The 22,118-nt window shown below is 45.6% G+C and overlaps 1 protein-coding gene across 7 annotated transcripts in view; it reads right to left on the reverse strand.

Annotated features, from left to right (window-relative positions):
* The window catches only part of Dab1 (DAB adaptor protein 1), an 803,063-nt gene that overhangs the window by 30,781 nt on the left and 750,164 nt on the right, over positions 1 to 22,118 (reverse strand). Inside the window, exon 11 of one of the 7 annotated variants that reach the window (XM_052718130.1) lies at positions 1 to 51. The exons of the other annotated variants lie outside the window; for them this stretch is intronic. Within the exon in view, the coding sequence (XP_052574090.1) occupies positions 1 to 51 (51 nt within the window). The remainder of the gene's footprint in view (positions 52 to 22,118) is intronic. 7 annotated transcript variants of the gene reach the window in all.

Consider the following 22,118-nt stretch of genomic DNA (forward strand, 5'->3'; position numbering starts at 1 on the left):
CGGCGTGGCTGCAGCAAAGCGCTCTTCAAAATCGTCCAGTGGCTGGCTACTCTGCAAGTGCAAGGGATGATGAATGAGGAGGGAGTGAATGACACACAAATGACATGGATTTATGAGTTTAATGATGATGGTAGCTATGGTTTTACACTCCCGTGGTCTCAAGTAGGCGGGAGCAGATTCTGATGTATGGCGAAAACCCTGGGATATGTTTTCAGCATAACCAGATGATAAAGCACAGGCCTGATTGGGAGATACAGCAACAGCATGTCTGTAACTCTAAAGTCCATCTTCCTGTAATTATGCACACCACTCAGCTTGGTGCAGCAGTGCCTATAGGTAAGAGAAAGGTGTCTACAGTGGACAGTCTGCCTTGAAAATGAAGATGTGCCATCATGTGATATTAGCCAAACTCAACTGTTTTTTTTTTTCTTGGCAATTCTTTTAGTTGTTAACAGTATACAAAACAGTGAGTTCCATTATGACATTTTCATATTTGTATGCAGATACACACATATCTACACACACACACCATCAACCAGTTGTGCCCATCTTTTGTGCCAGCTCTTCTCTTTACTCAGCAATCTCTTCCCACCCCCGCTAAGCTCAGTGGTCCCCACTTTCCTAAGCCCAGCTGAATGCCACCTCTGCCATGAAACTCCTTCCTCTTGGAGGTCTCAGCACCTCAGCTGCACCTGTTCTGCTGAGAGTTCTCTCATGTGTGCAATTCATTCCCAAATGCCCTGCAGCTCCCAAGGGAGGGTCTAACGCACAGCCCTGGCCAACAGGAATGAATGAATCTGTGAATGAACAAGTGGCTGGCAGCTGGCCAAAACTAACTCCTCTCTTAACTTTTAGTTCTACTGCATATATTATGTATCATACAAAATGTATAATATCTACTACACAGGCATATTTTTAATGACCTTGTTTTGGTCTATACCTACAAGCTAATTATTCTTTGGATAATTTCCAAGTAGCTCAATGTTAGTAGAGTCTATATCTACTGGCATTCAAATTGAGGCATTGCGCATGTGAAGAGAGATGATAGTGCTTCCTAATTTTGAGTAGGGCTCATTGTTGGCAATGGAGGAATGGGGAGACTGTTGTCCCCCATTTGCCAAAATCGCCTTCACTCTGTCCACAGAAATTGTGACTGCTACTTCCCTCATTCCCATCCACAGGATGTAGAGCTGGGCAGGAGAATCAACACGCCCAGGACCACTGCCATTCAGAACAACCATCCATAAATCCTGCCACCTGTCTCCACCAGGGTCTGTCTCCCCATGGTTCACCTGTGGCGACGACAAGATGAAAAGTCACGATTGCAATAACTACAGAACTACTCCTTCCACTCCTGTCGGCACTGATAATTATTAGTATTGTTATTTAGCCACAGGTGTGTGGGGCTGTGGGAAGAGAGCAACAGTCTAGGAGACCATGTAATCTATGGTGTGGCCTAGAAGGTTAAGGTTATGTCACTACATCCCTTATAAATTCCAATACTCCTGGGGATTTATGGCAGGGCCCCTACCAACTAGCTCTGGGTCATAACTTTTAATAAAAACATTTTTTAGTGTCCAAAATCTCATTACATCTGTCCAATATAAAAAAGCAAATGGCTTCAGAACATGATGGATGAATTAAATAAATTTGAAAAACAGCCCGTGGTGGAGGCTCATAAAAGCCTCACCATGTCCCACATAATGAAAACGTGGGAGGACTTCTAGCATCGCATGCAGCTGTCACCTTCCTGGTGACAGAAGAGGTGGCCTCTGGGGAGTTGCAGAGGTGAGGCTTGATGGGTGATTTCTGTACATTCAGAAGAAGATCAGTCTAGGAATCTAGATGAATACATCTATCTATGTATAAATACATAGATATCTACCTATGATAGATAGATAGAGTTAGTCATGCCACCTCTTGGCCACATGACTCTGGAAGTCAAGGAGCCTTACCTTTCTCAATTTTTAGGTAGCACATACCTAAAAAAAGCCATTCTTTGAGTCTTACTGAGATGTATGTACAGTTTTGTTTGGTATTAGGCACAATGTAGATGTTAAATAAACCAGAGCCATTATTTCGTATCATCTTCTCCTATCTCTTGGTTCATTTTAACAACATTTCTACACAGGCTTTATAACGTGAGGAAACTATTGTTACATGGTGTTTGGGACTAGAATGAGTAACCTTTAGTCTGTTCTTGACTCCATTTCCTCCTCCTGGCCTTGTTCCTAGGTGGATTCACCAGACCATCTTCTTCCAGGTGGTATCTCTGATACCTTTGGTCCTCTGCTGTCTGACTTTGGCTTGGTCAATGCCCCAGGCTCCTTCCTCCTGTCTGGTGTGGCCGTAGGTGACAGTGCACTCCATCTGGCCAGTGGAGAGGTACTTCTATGCAATGACCCCTTTCCCAGCTGACTCATGTCTAGGGCCTGGAATCCATCCCCTTGCGTCCCACACCCCCAGCACTTGCTTTACCCACACTTAACACTATGTTACAGCTTGGCTTAGCAATTATCTTCAATTATCACTCTTAAAAGTGACAAATATTCCAGGATCTCACATTCTGAGGAGAGATTTAAGGGACTATATTCTCCTACACTGTTTCAGAACTCTTCATAAAGACACCAAAATAAAGTTCCCATGGGGAGTTTCCTTTCCCACAGTCGGGGCATGATGGTTCCACAACTGAGGAATGGGTGAAGGGGGATCAGATTGATGGTGCTCTTGCAGTAAAAATGACTGTGGATGAGATAGGATGTGGGGCACAAATATCAAAAACGATGAAATCATATTTATGGCTGACAAGTCAGGAACTTGACATGGTTTATAATATAATCTTGGGCTGCAGAGCACAATCCTGTGGGGAGGCGTTTACAAAACTCTGAGACCTGAGTGCCAGTCTCTGATCTCTGATTCTGCTGGAGGGGAGGGTATGGGGGGGCAGCTGATTTTGCCAGGATTCCACAGAACCTCAGTGACTCTGATGTGCGGCTGGCTTTTCAAATTGCTGTGCTGGGGAATGAATTCTCTTCAGGAATAATCAGTGAGCATCCTACTGGGAGAACCAAAGGCATCTTGATTGATTAGGTAATGGATTAATTAATGCCTTCAACAAACATTCCCAGTGCATTTCCCACCTGCCAGGACCTAGGCAGGTGCTGGAGACACGGTGATGACTAACTAATACATGGTCTGTGCTCTCAGCAGGGCCAAGATGTGTGGTCCTTGTCGTCCAAGGTGGACAGGAGTGCTCATATGGGAGGACACAGGCTTTTAGCTCTAAACTAGGACCTAGGCCAAGGCTGCAAAAAGAATCAATTCGATTATCCATTTAGAGGGCCCAGGAGGAATGGATTAACTTAAGTGATTTGTAACTGTGCACAGGTGGGTAGTATTAAGGACACCTAGTGATTACAGGCACCCGAATGCATGCTACTTTCCTGAGTGCATGTTTTAACAAGCAAGGCACATGCTAATTAAGACTAAGTCTCACTGGGATACTAGCAGCTTATTCTCCGCACCACCTTCAGCAGAGAGGAGATGGCCACTTCCTACTTCTTAGGAGACAGTCAAGAAAAGCTCTGCTTGGCAACTGAACAATAGGGTAGGGGCAGCTGAGGCAAGATGATAAACTGTGATGTTGACTTGGGATTCTACCCCAGAGCAGCAGTGTCTGCTAGAACTATGATGATGGAAAGTCCTGCATTTCTCCTGTCCAATCTGGAGAGAGGCATATGCTAGCTTCTGCAGATCTGCTTAATGGGAGCAAATTTGAAAACTTCCTTCGGATTAGTTTCAACTTAAGTAGCCACATGTGGCTAGTGACAGTCGCAGGAGCTAACACAACTAGACAGAAAATGTATGAAAAAGGAAGAGGTCAGCCATACTTCCAGTAATGGCCACTTTCTCAACACTTAGACACCTCATCTGTGTGCAGTTTCTTCAATTCTTTTGGAGGATCTTCCACACTTGCACTGACTGGAATTCTTCCTTGGGAGAGTTCAGTTCCTTGCTATGTCTAGGCAGTACCATGAAATCATCAAATTCAGCTTGCACAGATAGCAACCGCTTTCTGGATCTCAGATTTCTCCTTGTCTGGGCTAAGCCAGAGCCAGGGACTTTTGGGACATTTAAAGAAAAGTTTCAAGTGGAAATTCATGAAGCCTCATCAACAATCAAATGAAATAGAATTCCAGTTAATGCCTGAGCGTGCCAGGCCTTACAAGATGTGGGGCTTGACACTCTTGCTAGACTCAGCGCCAGAGTCTAATGGGGGGGGAGTGCTAGCATGGAGACCTGGCTTTGGGGTGATTGAAATCCTGTCTCTAATTACCCCATACTGGGACTCCTTTTGCAGCCCAAAGCCCTTCTTCCTCCAGCTACTGTCTCAAGACAGTTCTGAGGAATGTCTGGAAGCTTGACTGGATATGCTTGAATGCCATAATGAAGATGGCATCCTTCTTCAAAGAGCACATGGTTGGCTATGTCTATAGTCCCTCAGACAACAAAACGTGACATCTTACTTCCTTGAAGTTGCACTTTGTTGTTGCTCTTTTGAGATTTTGAGAGATGGTCTTGCTATGTTCTGGTCTGGAACTGTGTAGAACAAGCTTTGTAGTAATCCTCCTGCCTCTGCCTTCTGAGACCGGAGTGCTGGGTTTACAGGTGTGTGCCACCATGCCTGGCTTGACTGTGCTGGCATTGTGAGAAGTGATGAAGGGGACAGAGCTCACCCAGGGCACCGAGCAGACCTCAGAAGACCGCTGTGAAGGAGCAGGGATAGCCCAGGCAAAGACTCCAAGTCTATACATAAGAAGCCCGGCTTCTTATGTATAGTCTGTGTCTAGTTTTTCTGTTTGTTTTTATTTTATCTTATTATTGCATTTATTATCATTACTAATTTGTAGATGCCTGGTTGTTTTCTAATGTGAAAAAGAAAGAAAGGGTGTAGATTTTGGTAGGTGTGTGGGGAGATGGGAAGGATTTGGGTGGGGTTGGAGAAGAAAAAACAATCAAAATATCAAATGTAAAAAATATTTTTAGTAATTAAAAAATAGGAATTGTGATAATTAAAAAACTACTCTGTCAATTTTAAACAAAAATAAAATTTGTTTCTGGTTCATCACAAAAAAAAAAAAAAAAAAAAAAAAAGACTCCAAGTCTACATTCTTTATCTTCCCATTTTCATCTCATGTGAAGAAAACATGACGTGCCTGCATTTCAAAGCAGAGTGGCTTAAAGGAGAAGAATGGATGGTTTTAGGAGACAGGGGAGTGGAAGGAGATGTAGGAACAGCAGCTTCAGTACAAAATGCTGTCCCTTGTCTGGCCACATCCTGGGGAAGCGCCTTCAGTCCTGAAACCTAAGTCCCCTCCCACCCCTCCCCGCCCTGAAACAGGGCTGAGGGTGCGAAAGGAGGGGGAAGGGAGGAGAGGTTAGAATATATGAGGAAAGGGGAGGGGGAAAGGGAAGGGAAGGGGAGGGGAGGAAAGAGAGGAATGTGGGAGGAGGGAAGGAATGGGGAAAAGGAAGGAAAGGTGAGAGAAGGGGATGGAGTGAGGGAAGGGAAGAGGATGAGAGGGAGAGAGGGAGGGATGGAGGGAGGGAGGGATGGAGGAAGAGAAGGGGGAAAGAAAAGGAAGCCAGAAAAGAGAGATAGAAGGAGGGCAGGTAGAAGGGAGGGAGAAGGGAACAGGTGTTTTTTGCTTGGCAGGTGCTATGGTTTGAATGTTTTGAGCTCCTAAGAGTTTATTGTAGTTAGAGCTAGACCCCCAGGGTGGCCCTGGAGGGGGTGAGGGAATCTCACAGGAGGAGTCCCTACCAGGAGGTCCCTAGGTAACTCAGGGTTGAGGTATTTCTCATAAAGCTCTTTCAGTAGTTCTTGTGAGCCTTTGAGCTGTCCATAGACAGATGTGCTGACCCAGCTACTCTCTGCTCCTGCCCAAGATAAGTACTTGTTCTGACATCTGGCTCCTTGTGGCCCCTTGCCACTCAGCAGGGGCCTCCCAAAACTAGGGGCAAACACATCTTTCCTCTTTTAAAATCCAGTTGCTGCCAGTTGCAAAGTGAAGGCGACAAAGAGATGAGGGCGAGCTGGTGTCAGGCATGGGGAGCACTGGTCCAGGGCAACAACAAAGTCAGCTGGAGAAGAAACCGAAGGTGGGAAATGGCCTTTCCAATACAGACACCCAGGCTCCTGCTTGTGAACTTCCCCCCACTTTTGAACAGGGACAAGAGTGGACTGTTCTGGATCCACCCCATCAAGCTCTTTTCTCTTCTTGCCACCTCTGACATGAAGACTATATAAACTGATGAACTGGAGTGCTCCATGGTATGGATAAGGGGAAGGTTTCCATTGGAGATATGCGGGAGAGAACAGCCAGAGGTGTCTGGAAGAGCCAGAGCAGAGAGAGAAAGAAGCAGACTGAACATGGCCAGAGACTGGACCTGGCCATGAGAGAAGCAGAGAGATAGAGAGAGGAGAGAGAGAGATGAAAATAAAGCATGTGGGCCAAAGAAGAGCTAGGTACTTGTGATACTGAGGGAACATGGGGAACAGCATGTGTTTTGGCATGCTAACAGGCATTACAGGTAACTATTGTCCCTTCTGCCAGTGAAAGGGAACATGACTCCTTTGGCAAAGGGGGACTTGCTTCACAAGTTCCTGAGAAATGTTTGTTTGTCTCTTCTTCTTTTTCTTCTTCTTCTTCTTCTTCTTCTTCTTCTTCTTCTTCTTCTTCTTCTTCTTCTTCTTCTTCTTCTTCTTCTTCTTCTTCTTCTTCTTCTTCTCTCTTTCTTTCCTTCCTTCCTTCCTTCCTTCCTTCCTTCCTTCCTTCCTTCCTTCCTTCCTTCCTTCCTTCCTTTTTTTGTCTTACTCTTTTGTTTAACCACCAGAATTTGGGGAAACAGTTTCCTGTGGATGTGACAGAGAGACTCCAGGCTTTTATGCCTAAATTTTCTCAAACATACCCAATATAAAAATATACATGGGGATAAGGTTTATGGAACCATGTACAGGCTAGTAATGATTCTGTGGGGAGATACAAACAGCTGGATATCAGTGACAAAGTGAAGGAGTTGTGGACTATCTTGGCTGAGAAATGATGGTACTAGTGTTTAGGTAAGTGGGGCTGGTGATGGTAATGCCTGCTATGTGACTGAGAGTCATGTGTTCCCCCAAGCCATGTCCATCTACTAATCATCTATGACCCACTAAGTGTCTACCATGGTCCTGACCTTCTATTGCAAGGGAAACAAGAGAAACCAGGCAATTTACACACACCCAGGGTTAATAATGAGACAATTCACGCACAGCCTGTAGTATGTGCTGCCCAGTGAAAAGTCATGACATGATTCAAGTGCATAGTACTACTTCCTACCCACTGTCTGTACCATTAAACACACAGCATCCAGCTCAGTCTCAATAGGTGGGTGATGCACGATGTTGGGAAGACTTTGAGTCACAGCACATTAGGGAATAGATGGTGGTGACGGTGGGATCCTACAGGTACAGGGGATGATGCAGCTATTTCAGTGGTGACAGCAAGAGGGCTAGTGATGGGCTGGGGTGGAAGCACTGAGAATCCTGTAGCTGTTCAGTTGCTGAGGAGTTCTAGGAAGGACTGTGCACTTGCACTCCTAGAGACTTCTGGGACCTCTATCCAATCTGTGACCTCATGTGGAAGCCAGAAGATCCGACATCAACAGGAGGACTTAGAGCTTCCTGTTCCCCTCCTTTGGCTGGAGGAGCAGGCTGAGAGACGGCTCTGCTGTTTTTAAATTGTTTCAGACAGAACAAGCAGACTCATACAGGGGCAATGAGATCAGAAAACTAGAAACTGAAGGGGAATGGTTTCCAAAAGCTCAGTTATTTCTTCCTAACTCTTTCTTCCTTTCTCCCCGCTCCTTTTAAAAATCTATTATCCTGTGTCCACATTAGCCAAAACTCAAGGAGTTTTCAAAACCTCCTAACAAGATTTGGCATGGCTTCAGGACTCGCAAAGGGAGTGAATTGGAGTCACAGGAATGTGAAATTGGCTCCTGTCAGCAGGCTGACAGGCTCTCAGCCCACTTCTCAGGCAGAGGGCAGGACACACAGCAGAGCCCATCACGTCCCTTGATGCTATGTCTTCTTGGGGAGACCACTGCTGAGGTCCAGATGGTCCCCAAATGGTCACAAGAAATATTGGATGAAGTTGAGCCCAAATCGAGTGGCAAGAGGCAGAATACGAGCAAATCAGAGGCAATCACAAACAGAGCGATGTCACAGCAAAGGAAAAAAGAGCCAGCAGCCCTTGCCTGCTGATCTGACAGCTGCTCCCTGCAACATGGTTTCCCTTCCTTCTCCACAGGACAGCAGCTTACAAACATGGGAATTCATTTCACTATTTGGTCTTCTTTCTTGGATTTGCTTCTCATGAATCTGATGACCTGTGAACTCTCCCGAGTGTCTACCATGAGCCACGCACCAAGAGGCCCTTGAGCTGCCCCTCTGAGCTACAGCAATCGAGGTTAGGGAAAACTGCAGATGACTAACTCAAGTCACGGTGCAGGGGGTGTCGCAACAGGGAACCATACTGAGCATTTTCACAGAGAATGTGCCATTTTCAGTCACAATGCCATTCACAGAACAGAAACCAACACCAGCCCCGGGGAACAGTCCAAGGAAGCTTTCTGTCATTGCTGGAACAGAATCTTCCAAGTTCACTCATCCCTTGAATTCTTTGTGGCAACATTAGGGAGCTGCTCATCTCATGAGGTCATGTTGAACATGATCTTGTGTCTTAATTAGGGTTACCATTGCTGTGATGAAACACCACACTCAAAATCAAGTTGGGGAGGAACGGGCTTATTTGGCTTACACTTCCACATCATTGTTCATTATCAAAGGACGTCAGGACAGGAACTCAAAAAGGACAGGAACTTGAAGGTAGGAGCTGATGCAGAGGCCATGGAGGGGGTGCTGCTTACTGGCTTGCTCCTCATGGCTTGCTCAGCCTGCTTTCTTATAGAACCCAGAACTACCAGCCCAGGGATAGCATTATCGACAATGGGCTGGGTCCTCTGCCATTAATTACTAATTAAGAAAATGTCTTACAGCTAGATCTCATGAAGGAATTTTCTTAGTTGAGGTTCCCGCTGCTCATATAACTTTAGCTTGTGTCAAGTTGACAAAAAAAAAAAAAAAAAAACTATTCAGCACATTTCCCAAATTTGTTTTTTGTTCATCTTCTGGTTTCTACACAGGCGCCAACACATGTCTAGAAACTGAAACTCCAGGCATACAACTTTTATGTGTGAGTTAGTTCCTGCTGTTATGGTAATCAAGAGTTTGAGAAAATCAACTTAGAAAAGGCAGAGCGGGGCATAATGGATCATGCCTGTGAGCCTAGCTAGCATTCAGGAGGATCACACACGGGGGGTCAGCCTGAGCTACAGACTGAGACATTGTCTCAAGAAAGCTATCCAGGTAAATATGAAGTTGACTTTGACTCACTAGTTTGGAGGTCCATCTATGGCTTATCGGCTCCATTGCTTTTGGCCAATGGCTCATTGTAGAAGAATTGTGTGACAGAGCTAAACCACCTCCCTTATGGCCAGGAAGTAAAAAGCAAGTGTGGAGAAAAGTGTATAGTTCCTCAGTTCTTTTGAGGGCAAACTTCCAGTGCCTGCCACCTCCCAATTGCCCTGCTCTTGCAAACATGCCTTTAGTGCCCTTGGGGGACACTGAACATGCCTGCTGTAACATTACCCATCTACCCCTCCCACGCTGTGAGCTCCAGGCATTCGTGTTGATTCTCTGTCTAGACTATATTCTGGTCTATCTGCCTCTGTCTGTACATAGCCTTCCCTTTTGTCCAAGCTGCTGTTTCCATTCTTACACTCTTACATCCATCGCACACACAGTGATCAAGTGATCTTAGGCTGTATCTGGTGGGTTTTCATCACCCTTGTTATCACAGCCAACCCCTCCCCTCAACCCCGGAACTGTTGCCCCACAGGATGTCACAATTTCTGAACTCCTTCCTGCCATGCTACGGACTACGACCCTGTCTTCCCTCTTCTCCTCCTCCACCCAACAGTTATTTCCACTTTCAGGCCTTGGTCTTACCCATCCTTGTCCTGGCAGTCTTTCTCTGGTTGATTTCTAGTCCTAATTCAGATCTTGGCATAGCTGTCACCTCTGGGAGAAACCTCTCTGTACCACTATGTTTGGTTTATTGGGAGCACGCCCTGACGCTTGTCTGCTTACCTAACTGTTGGTGATCTTACCACGGAAGGAGACCTGGGTCCAAGAAGAAACATGGGCTGATTTTTAAGTCTCCCATCTTTACCACTGTGCCTGACACACAGGGGACACTCAACAATCTACATGGAATAGATGAAGGGTGCATGCTGGATAGAATGATGGATAGATGCCTCGAGAATTTCAGGTTTCAGGAGGTGACTTCCAGCACTGCAGACCCGGGACTGTTATAACAAAGAGGACACTGTGCACACGCCTGCAGGGACAAGGCAGTCCGCTTCTGCCATTCTGAAACCTGGACTCCGGTTTGTATTTCTTCTCTTGCTTGTTCTCTGGTCCCAGGTTACCCTGGAGTGCTGTGGAGCTAGTGAATGAAGATGATCTCACACAGACATGTTTCCTCACGTGTTGTAGTGTGTGTTCTGTGAGACTCTTTAAGTAAAAACAGTCTATCTTGGGTAGGGCCACAGGTGGTTGGCACTGTTATTTCTGGTTCTCTCTGTCTCTCTCTCTTACACACACACACACACACACACACACACACACACACACACACACACACACACTCCTCTCAAGCAAACCTCCAATGTAGACTAGAGAGGAAACAATGGCTCAAACAGTAACATTGAGACCTCATGTCTTCTTGGCCCGGCCAAGGGTTGTACAGGGCAATGGTAATTCCAGTTGATGCTCAGATAGATCTTCTCGATGTGCAGCAGACACGATTCTAAGCACTTTCATGTAGTAACTAATATTATCACAATTGACGTGGGCATTATCACTACCCCCATTTTCAGAGGCAGAAGCGGAAGCATAAGAAGCCTAATCACTTGTCCCATGTCACACAGCAAGAAAATGGCAGAGGGGGCTAGCTTTGGAATACACACACTTAAGTATCAGGCTATAGCGAAGATGGCAAAAGGTAAAAGATAATCTATGTCATAAGATCAAGGTAAGTGGCAAGGTTTTGGAAGGAACAGACATGAGGGCCATTTTTGGAGTCAGCCCTAATACAGGACAGCCTGGTCCTTGTGGAAGGTGTGGCCAGCTGATATGTGTCAGCTCCCCAGAGATGCTTAGAGAAGAGGGCCAGGACACCTGGGTGAAGGTGCAGAGAAAAACATGCAAAGGGCCAAAGGGACAAGGCAGAGACCGGACAGTACAGGAACAGGAAGAAGAAACTGCAACTGTGGGCTGAGAGTGTGCAAGGTGGGAAGGAGGAATATTCTGAGGGATGAGGATGGAGATGTTGCTAACTCACATGGGAGAAAATGATGACAAACTGACAGAACTATAAGCAGAATTGGAGGAAGTGCCATAAAACGTGAATGTCCCCATCACAGGGGACCTTCCAGAGACAGACCTTCCAGTAGTTTCCCTCCACTGTTAGCATCTGGCTTTCAATCTTTTTGTGCACACCACAGACAAAACAATAGTTGCCATGTTCATTAAACTGCATAAACTCGTGGAGGGTTAGAGTCCATTGCTGGGGCTTGGGAAGTCTCATAGAAACACACACGCTTCATCGTATCTATGGGGGTAGGGCTGGAAGTGTTGATTTTAAAAGTCACACAGGACAGACCTGCCACGCAGTCTTTGGAATCACAGGGGCAGCCGTGAAGTCCTGAGCACAGCCCCGACCCTGGCAAGGAGTCAGCAAAGTCTGGCTTCTTGTTTCCTCTCTGGGCTGCTGCAGAAAATAAGCTTTGTGTTCCCTTCAGTTGGGACTGTCACTGATATATATGTTCCCATGCCTCATGATCCTTCATTTAGCTCTTGTTCTTTTTTTTTTTTCTTTGACGAGAGTTTGTTCATTACTCTTCTGTAACCACTAATAACGGCAGTTAGGGAGAGAGAAAGAAGCACAACAGGATGATTTATCCAGAGCAGCGGAATTACTGTATGGAGAGAGAAGGCGCGTCAGCACCGATGGATATTTATGGGGAAGCTGTATATTACAGCTTTGCTCGTTAAGATGCTGTAGTTAAGATTCTGTGAATGTTAATGATCTGTATTAGAGGAATAATGACGGATTCACAGCAGCAGCAGTAGCAGTCAACGGATACCCCACATACCAGATCTCCTAGTCACTTGATGGATGTTGCAGAAGGAGCAGCCGCGTGCGGCACCTGTGCGTGGAAGAGCCCGCTGTCCTTCCTTCTGCACAGGAAGTGCCACCCACAAAAAGCTGCAGGAGCAAGATGGCCAGAAGCCTCCAGCTTTTGGGTCTCAAGCATTCTGGTTTTAGAGGCTTCATGATTCAGCAGAAAAATGTACCAGTTTGGGGCAGTGCAGCCCCAAGACCCTGGTTTGCCCAAGGCAGACCTTATTTAAGCCTATTGTGCTGATATAATTGTTAATAGCGACCTTCCTCCCCTTTCATTTGGAAGTAGACCAGTTTGGAGAATAAACTAGGTCACTCTAGCTTCAGGGTCAAAGGGGTGGATGAGAGAGACAACTTAGCTGTGCTTCTAAGCGATTTAATGCTCTGGTTCCTCAGCACCCCACTGGATGTGGAGGACACCCACTGTTACAATACTTTGGGACAATTTTGAAATAACAACACATGGTGCCTAGAACAGTGGGGTGCTCAATATTTGTTATTAATACTTATTTGTCATCCCTGCTGTGGTGGCTTCCAAGGACTATGGTATTTGAGGAATTAGTCCCTAGTAGGGGGTACTGCTTTGGGTAAGTTTAGGAGTACAGCTTTGCTGGAGGAATGGCGTCACCAGTAGTAGGCTTTGAAACAATATGGCCCCACCCCACTTCCAGTTTGCTCTCTGCTTCATGCTTGTGGAGGACCTGTGAGCTCTCAGCTTCCTGCTCTGGCTGGCATGCTTGCCCGCCATGCCTCCTCACCATGATGGACTCTTATGCCTCTGGAAGAATAAACCAAAATAAACTCTTCTATAAGTCACTTTTGGTCATGGAGTTTTATCACGGCAACAAAAAAGTAACTAATATGCTTGACAGGAAGGACTTGTTGTGTCTCTTCCTCCTTCAACTAATAGGGTGGAGTCCTACTTTTCAATGCGCTTTCTCCTTCTCCTTTTCCTTCTCCATCTCTCCCTCTTCCCTAGCCCACATGCACAGGCCATGGTAGGCCATCTACATCTAAAGGACAATCTTCACCTTGATCTGGGACTTTGCAGCCTGTATGGCTGTAAACTGTTGCTCCTATTGCTTAAGCCATCTTGTCTCTGGTGCTCTGTTGTGACAGCTCAAGGGATGCCACACAAACCCAGAGTTCTGGTGCCACTATAGGTTCAACACCATCCTGGGTTGTCAGTGAAAGCTGACCAGAGACCTTAGAGCCTAGGGCTCTCCACACCATCTCATGCACTCAAGCAGACTGAAAGCACCCTAGCAACTGAGGCAGGTGTCACTCACGCTCATGTCTTAAAGCACTTAGTAGAGTCTACATGATGGCTGACAATAATAACTATGACCAATGTTTACTGAGCACTTACTATGTACCAGGTACTGCTATAAATGTCTTATATGAATTATTTTATTTAAAACTCAAAAACCTCTCTGAGGCAGGTGCCATAGCCATTGCCCACATTTAGCAGGTGGACACACTGAGGGAAAGGGAAGCCACAGTTGGAACAGCTGGTAATGGACGGACACAGATTCTAAGCCCAGGTAGGTGGGCCGCAAAGCTCACGCTAACCTGCATTCCTCTATCTCCTACCAGTTCAGTCTAATTTATGACACAATGCCACTGCAATACCGTCACTCTCTCAGTCTCCACAATGACACAAGGAAGTGGCCCTCCACATTGTGTCAACTAGTCACTAGAAAATAAAGCCATTTCCTGAGAGTAATATAGCTAAGAAGTAGAAGGCCCTGATTTACTCCCAACTTCATGTTCTCTCTGTTGTCTTACCGTCTCCCAATTTATGCAAATCCAAGTTCAAGATGGGACAGTCTCTGAAGGACCTCTGCCTCTGTCTCCCAACTTCCATGCACAGAATTAACTAGCAGAATCTCTGGACAATGGCTTCCAGACTATTCTCCCTCCATCGTTTAGAATCTTCTATGCTTTAGAGTATACCCTTCAGAAGATGTACCCCTGGTGAGAAAGTCTTGAGGGTCCAACTCAGCTTTAGCCATATTTTCCTTTTGGTCTGCGTCTATAGCAGCCTGCCCAGCATGTTTTATACCAACAAAGGCTCCAGGGTGCTACAAAAAGTCTGAAGAACACTCCTCTGGGACTCAGTGGCAGAGGAATTGAGTGGTCATTGTTTTGATTCAGAAATGATTTTCCAATGCACTACCTAGCAAACACGATGCCAGGCAGCTAGGCAGGCAACACTGGCACCTTTCTCCACTGCCATCCATGGACACCGAGATTCAGGAGTGACTTGACAGTGAGCTGCCTACAACCCTGTTGGATTCAACTCTCCACTAACTCACCCAGTTTTTCTACCTTGGGATAAAAGGCTAGATTTCACTCAAACGAGTAATTTTATACAACTCAAATTGGAGTCCCAGAGGAAGAGGAGAGGGATTGCTGCTGTCTTTGGCTAGAACAGGAAGACAGCTGGTGGTTAAGACTGATGCAAGAGTGTTCTTAGATTTGGAGACACAAAGCTGGGTATACAGAAGTGACAGCGCCTGAAGGGAATGAAGGAGGTTAGGTACTTGGTCCCTTCCACCTCCTTTTCCATCTCCCAAAGTTCATTGTCTTGAGTGTAGCTTAGGCTCTGTTATGTTGCACCCACACATCTGCATGCTTTTCCAGATCTACTCACTACCCCATCAGACTCATTTAGCTCTTTCCTTTACACAGGAAACTATCTTGTTCCTAGATGGAATCCACAGAGGTACTCACTTGCCTATGCCTTGACCTCTCTGCCTAAGTATCAGCCTTACCCATTCTCTATTATACACTGTATTGTAGGGAAAGTGTGTGTTTGTATGTGTATGTGTGTGTGTGGGGGAGGGGTGGATCTATAAACATCCCTGGCCAGTCCCTTGCCAACAGGTTTCCATTTAGGTTGATCAGCAGGAGGCAGTGGTTGGAAGACCTAGGTGTTTTTGGAGTGACTGGGAGTGTAGCTGAGTCTCCAGTGTGGTGTTAGCCTCCACAGAAAGCTCCTCCTTCTTTCTGTGGGCAGCCCCAGGTGCTGCTAAGACCATCCTTCCTCTGCCCTGGTTCTGTCTAACTATTACTATTACTAATCTGGGTTATCCAATTGCTCGTAGGGTTTTTTTGTTCTTCTAGAACTTGTAGCTAGCTCCCCACAATACATTCTCTCTATTAAACCACCTGGCCTGTTTCCCAGAGCCTCCTGGTGGATGCTCTGAGATAATTCTATTAGTACTTTAATGGTCTCCCCACCTGTTATGCCACCTGCCGCAGGCCACCAGAGTGGTGCTGAGAAACACAACTCTAACCGTGACCAGAAAGCATCAGTTTTCTTGGTGCACCCCAATTCCTCATCTTATTCAGAATCTTCGCTTGTTGGGGCAAGCTTCCTCCAGTGTCCCTGTCCTTTGCTCCCATAAAAATATTCTGAGACCTGGGCACTTGAGGTGACCCATCAGTCTCTGGGAATGTGCCAGACTTTTCTCCTCCATTTCAGTACTCTGAAGTACTCAGTTCCCTCTTATATCTGTTCCTCTATTTCCAGTGACAAACTCCTATGGTCTACAAGATTCTACCACAACTGCAGGCCCTGGCTGAGGTCTTCACTCAATGTCTTCAAGCAAAGCTTTCTGCTTTCTACCATATTCCTGTGGCTTTCTATCATACTTCCGTGGCTTTCTACCATACTCCTGTGGCTTTCTACCACACTCCTGTGGCTTTCTACCATACTCCCGTGACTCTCTAACATACTCCCGTGACTTTCTACCACACTCCTGTGGCTTTCTATCATACTTCTTGTATATAGCTTCTCATAGCCTTGGCTATTTATATTAATCATTATTTTCTATGCCTAGCCTCCTGGAACCATCAAGATTCTTCAGTGACATACCTTTTCCATCTTTGTATTGATAGGAAACAAAATATTGTCTCAAAGGTAGGAGGGTCATAGTAAATATTTGCTTATTAGAAGAGTGAATGAACAAGGTTATAACAGAGTTCATCAAGGAGGTCTTTAAACCAGTTGGAATTCTAGGCTCTAGGATTAGAACAGTAAGAATGGTCTACAAGTTCAAGGTCAAGGGGGGATTTTCTCCCACACCCATCACAATTGTTTAGGAGGGACTTGTATTCTGGGCCAGATTAAGTCAGAAGGCTTTTTAATGTTTCTTGTTGCATGGGGATATAGGATTCTGTTTCAGGACAACTTGCTTAAGCAAAAGGAAGCTCACCTAAGGAACATCAGACAGGGCCACCTTCCCCGTCGTCTAAGCAAATGCCTAGGTTCAGACTCCCTTTCTTCCCTGTGGTTCCTTCTCTAGTGTGACATCTCTGTTAACTGCCTCGCAATAATTATAATTTCTGTACAATGTGGTGCTTAATGAGGAAGTGAAGCTGACAAATGTTCAGACTAGATTTAATCCAATTATGCAACATCTTGATCCAGATTTCCAACTGAAGGAAAAACCAACTGCCGGATTGTGAATGAAAATTTATTTGCCATAAAAGATGGGAGTTGCAGGGGGAAGCAGGGAATAGTTGTCAGGAGAATTCTTGCAATTCTTCACTTTAATGGATTGACTCTTCCTACATTTGTAGCAGAGAAGCTGAATTAAAGCTTGAGCAGGGAGCATCAGACAGATGCTGGCTGCTGGGGCACAGGAGCCGCTGCAGAAATGCACGGTGTACGGAGGAGAGGCAGTGGGGGCAAAATGAGAATTTTCCTGATCCTCAGAAGTGGGGCCACTTCCAGTAAGATCAGTTCTTCGGTTTCTGCAGATGTCTCTTTGACATCAGGCGACTGTAGCAGTGTGCTTAGCAGAGTCTTCGAAGGTGCAGGCGTGAATGCAACAGGATCTGCCCACTTGAAACTCAGTCTAAGTGAGGAAAGGGGTGTTTGAAACCAGCCAGGAGTGCTGGGCACCAGGAGGAAAGATTACTACTTATAAACGCACTAGATACACAGGATGTCAGGAGACGGATCTGAGGCCTGGGTATTGATTCACACACCAGGGTAAAAGGGAGGAGCCAGAGATCAGCGGAGGAGCTCAGTGGCTAGAATGCTAGCCTAACATGTTGGAGGCCTTGCGTTTGGTCACCCACACCATATAAACTGGGTGAGAGCACACAGAACCCTTATCCCCACACTTCCAATGTAGAAGCAGTAAGATCTGGAGTTCAAAGTCCTCCTTGGACTCAGGAAGTTCTTGAGTCTTGGGCTACATGAAGTTTCATCTAGAAAAGTAATAAAACTGACAAAAACATAGTATGTTTCAATAAAATTGTGTGTCTGAGTCACACAGTCTAGGGTTCGGTCCTTGGCTCTGCCATTTACCAGTTTCGTGAGTGTGAGTGATGGACCCCACAAGTCTCATTTTCTGTAGGTGTCAAGTACACACACCTTCTAGGGCTGTGATAAGGGAGAAAGATAAATGGAATCCAGAGCCCAGGGTGCCCGTAGAATATAGCAGATGCTCTGTAAATTCTAGCTACTTTCTCTACAGCTAAATTAGCCTTAAATTCCTTGTACATATGGTTAGTGCCTGGCACTATAAAACCAAGGAAGGCACTGAATTGCAGGGTGAATGGCAAATCCCATCACTAGGATGTTTATCACCTTCTTCTAGTGTGGCTCCTTTTCAGGGCACACAGATGGATCTACTGCCCTGATCTCAAGCTTTCTTGAAGGAAACTAAGAAGGAATGTATTTTCTAGATACCTGTTCCATGCTGGAAGCTTACTCAGGGAGCTGACTTGATCAGCACCCGATAAACTGCTTCACATCCAAGGCACTAGCTTCACAGGACAAACCCATCATTCACTGCTGTATGTCTCCAAGTAGGCCACTGTGAGTTGGGAGATAAAGAAGGCTGGAATGGGTCTCAATTATATCTGATTTGGCAGCTGAGGCATTAGGAGAAGCTTAAAGGATAAACACTGCACACTTTAGACGGACATAGTGGCAAATGGCACATGAATAGGTGAGTAATTTTTGAGACCCCCCACTAGGGCAGTTCCCTTCATGAGACAGAAATAACTAGGGACCATTTATGTTGCTCGAATATTCGTAGGAGAAGAGACTCTCCACTCAGGGAAGCTGCCTTGCCCTCTGGACATCAGCTCTAATGGTCTGGAAGCTCTGTCTTGTCCTGAGCCCTGATTGGTCCTCTCTTGTCATTTTATTTGTTAACCACGGAGGTCTGGAGATCTGTACAGACAGACAGGAAGTGAGAGCTGGGTAGGAAGAGGAAGTGATGTAGCTGAACAGAGAGAGCAAATCTGATGGCAGAACAGCAAGGCATATAGGCGTGGGTAGACAGGAAGTAACTCGCATTTGGAAGCTGCAGAGCTGGTGAGGTAAGGTTAGCTGGTGGCTTTCCCTATTTCCCTGATCTCTCTAAGGCTTTCACCCCTATATTTGCTCTATGTTTTTTATTTAATAAGACCATTTAGAAATTCATCTACAGTCTTAGTCAGAAAATAGAGGCAAAAAAGACCAACTGAGGCAGCTAGCATCAGGGGTAGCTTAGCAACATGGGATTCTATCTGGTTTGGGCTATGCACACACCTCTTGTAATAATGCACTTAGCAGCCCGAGACCCTTCCCTACATATACTATGCATACACCTCACTCCAAACAATGCATTCAGCAGCCTGCTAGAAACCTAGACCTCCAACCCCTGCATCAAGCTGCCCACATATTCCTCTCTGAACAATAGAATAAGTCTACCCCCTTTAATGATAATAAAACTGAGATCGTATTCAATCTTACTCAGGTTATGCCTTGGTATAGAAGATAGGAGGGAGGCTGATCTGGGCTGAACTAGTTTTTTGTGTGTGCACAATAAGGCAAACTATGTCCCCAAAGTGAATTTTTGGCACAAAAAAAATTCCTATTTATCATCTTATGCTTATGCACAGTTGAGTGTGCATATAATTAAAATTGGATGCATCATGGGAAGGGGCATGACCTGTAGAGAAAATAGTTATATAACTGAATCTGCCAATCAAAATAGGTCACCCCCCGAACCCTATCTCTTAGTAACCACACTTCCTTTTTTTGTGCCTCATAAAAGGAGGCCCCACACAACAATCAGGACCCTTGTGTGGTCACTCATACAGTCCACTGTCAATCTTGACAGTGGATTCTGAACTCATCTGTGCTGTCGCTCCATCCAAATGAAGTATCCTTGCCACTTTCACAATCTGTGTATACCTCTATTTTATTCTTGAGTAAGATGCCAAGAATCTGGAAAAGACCCATTCCATCCCTGGCTACTGCAAACAGTACCCTCCTCGGTATTTACTCTCCTACCAGCAGCCTTCATGTTCCTTGAAGAGAATGTTTTTTATACACACCAAATTTCTGAAGGGCCCAGGGTGTCAGAAGAGGATGGTCAGTGCTTTCATTATGCAGAGGAGGAGAAAGAGCTTCAGGAAGCTGAAGAAACCGAGAAGGATCTCAACCAAAAGGAAAAGAGAACTGTGGGGGGAGGGGCATCTGATTGTTCCTTCGGTTCTGAATCCATGTTTCATTTCAAGGCAATTAATGTCCAACCTACGGTATCAGTTTGACCATCTTCTTATCTGCCACTATGCCAAACTTTTAAGAATCTCACTGATTTTGAAGGCTGGGTGGGGGGAGTGGATTCTGATAAAATTCAGAGTTGTTACTGATAAGCAGAAAGTCTTTTATGCCTAACACCACTATATAAGAGTTTTAAAGGGGGAAATTAAAAGGTTCAGGATAAAAGATCTTTTTTCAGGCATAAGAATATTACAGAGGGGAATGAGGACCATTTCGAAGAAAATCACCATTTCTCATCGAAAATGGCATGAAGGTTTGGGTCCACGTCATTGAAAGAGATGAGTGTGGAGGGGAAGAAGTCTCACCCCGCTTGGTGTCATTGTGTATGAAACAGGCACTCGCAGCCCGAGTGTCCCTCTCTCTCTCTCTGGCAGCCCCACAGTGGGACCAGAATCATTTTCAAAGGCTCTCAATAATGAATGCAGCCATGCCACCCCTAGCAGCCTGTGTCCCTACTCAGGAATGTACATTCCTGATAGTCACCCCAAAGGCCAGGATATTTGGCTTGAAAACATGTCCAGAATTATGAGCTGGCAGATAGAAAAAATATCTGAAGTTCCTCTCCATCCAATAAGGGAGTTGATGATGAGTTCATCAGCTTCGAGTGCTGTTAGGTAAGGTCAATCCGGACTCAGGAGTCAAAACTACCCTGCAATTGATTCGGTCTCCAAGGGGCTGGCATTGTGCCTGGGGTTCGTTCTAATCCTGCTCATCCACAGAGCTTTGCTCAAGTTACATTATCTTTTCCTAAAACCTTCTCTCTATCCAGCTAACATCCCATAACCAAGCATGTATGCCCTTGGCTTTGTAAGACCTTTCCATAATAATATACCTGTGTATTTAAGATTATAAAAGAGATTAGCCCCTGTGCAAAGCTTCCTGTTGTCATGACCAGGAAAAGAGGTAAAAAATGTATGTTTCTAGGTGAGGGTGGGATTAATGATTACCTTGGCTTAGAGTTCCCAGTAAATATATGTGTGGGGGGTGTAGGATGACCCTAAGAAGACATCTGCCAGAAGAGGACGTCCCAGGCTCATGGTAAAGTAAGCACACAAAGGCACCAAATCCTAGAGACCACAGGGCAAGAAGGGGCTGAGTGGAGTCCTGAAGCAGGTGGAGACAAGGTTGGGGCACAGGCACAGGTGACTGAGCAGGAGGAAGAAGAGTGAAGGAGGCAGCCATCTTTCTGTTTATGGCTGGGTCCTAAGCAAGGTGAGACAGAGGGCGAGCATTAAGAAACAATAAATTCTAATTTCTGTCCCCAAACTCTGAAACCCCTGATCCATCGGATGGGTTCTGCTGTGAAGGCCATTTCCGCTGGTGTGTGATGATGAGCTGCTGGCTGGGGTTCTGGGACAGCGGAGGAGGGCTTGTGTCACTACCAAGACCCATAGAACTTGACTGGTGTGAATGGGTCTTTTTGTGGGAAGAGGATTTACCATCAACATTTCAAGGAGACCAGAAATCCCAGGAAGTGTTCCTTCAGAGACAGGATGCCTGTCCCCTGGCAGTTCACAGATAATTAGGTAAAAGAAATGGAGTGACAGCCCGCAACTCCTGAATCCTCACTGGGCTCAGCACTATGCTGCTGTATGCGGATTGAGACTAGCTCATATCATCCTCCTGCAAGCTTCTAAGACAGACACCAGCATTAGCTCCATTTTCAGATGAATAAATAGAGACTTAGAAAGGCTAATACAGCAGCCAAAGTCACAAAGCTAGGGAATGGCAAGGCTGAACTCAAATCCAAGTGCCTCTGATCACAAAGCCCATACTTCAGTCACTGGAGATTCCCGCTCTTGCCAATGATAAAATATCATTAGAATTTCCGCAGAAGTGAATTCAAAACTGCAGGTTCCTTAGGGCTTCCAGGAAAGATGCAAAGGAAAGATTTTCACTGAATCTTGAATGGTGAACCAACAGTGCTTTTAGCAAGAGTAGTGAGGCGTGGGGGAGAGGATGGAGAGGTTTGTGGTGAGGTGAAGGAGGTCTGATCACCGAGGCATCTCCAGAAGCAGAGGTTCAATGCCTGCGGGCCCTGGGGTTGGGAAGCTAGGGTACCCACTGGGCTGTCCTACAGAGTGGACAACTCAGAAATCACCTCAGATGATGGCAAAATACAGGCAAGGCAACATGAAAACAAAGTGGTATCAAGGAAGTGAATATATTTCAACTTTATTATAATT

The sequence above is a fragment of the Peromyscus californicus genome, unplaced genomic scaffold, assembly GCF_007827085.1.
Source record: "Peromyscus californicus insignis strain IS unplaced genomic scaffold, ASM782708v3 Scaffold_5__1_contigs__length_169319896, whole genome shotgun sequence".
NCBI lineage: Eukaryota > Metazoa > Chordata > Mammalia > Rodentia > Cricetidae > Peromyscus > Peromyscus californicus.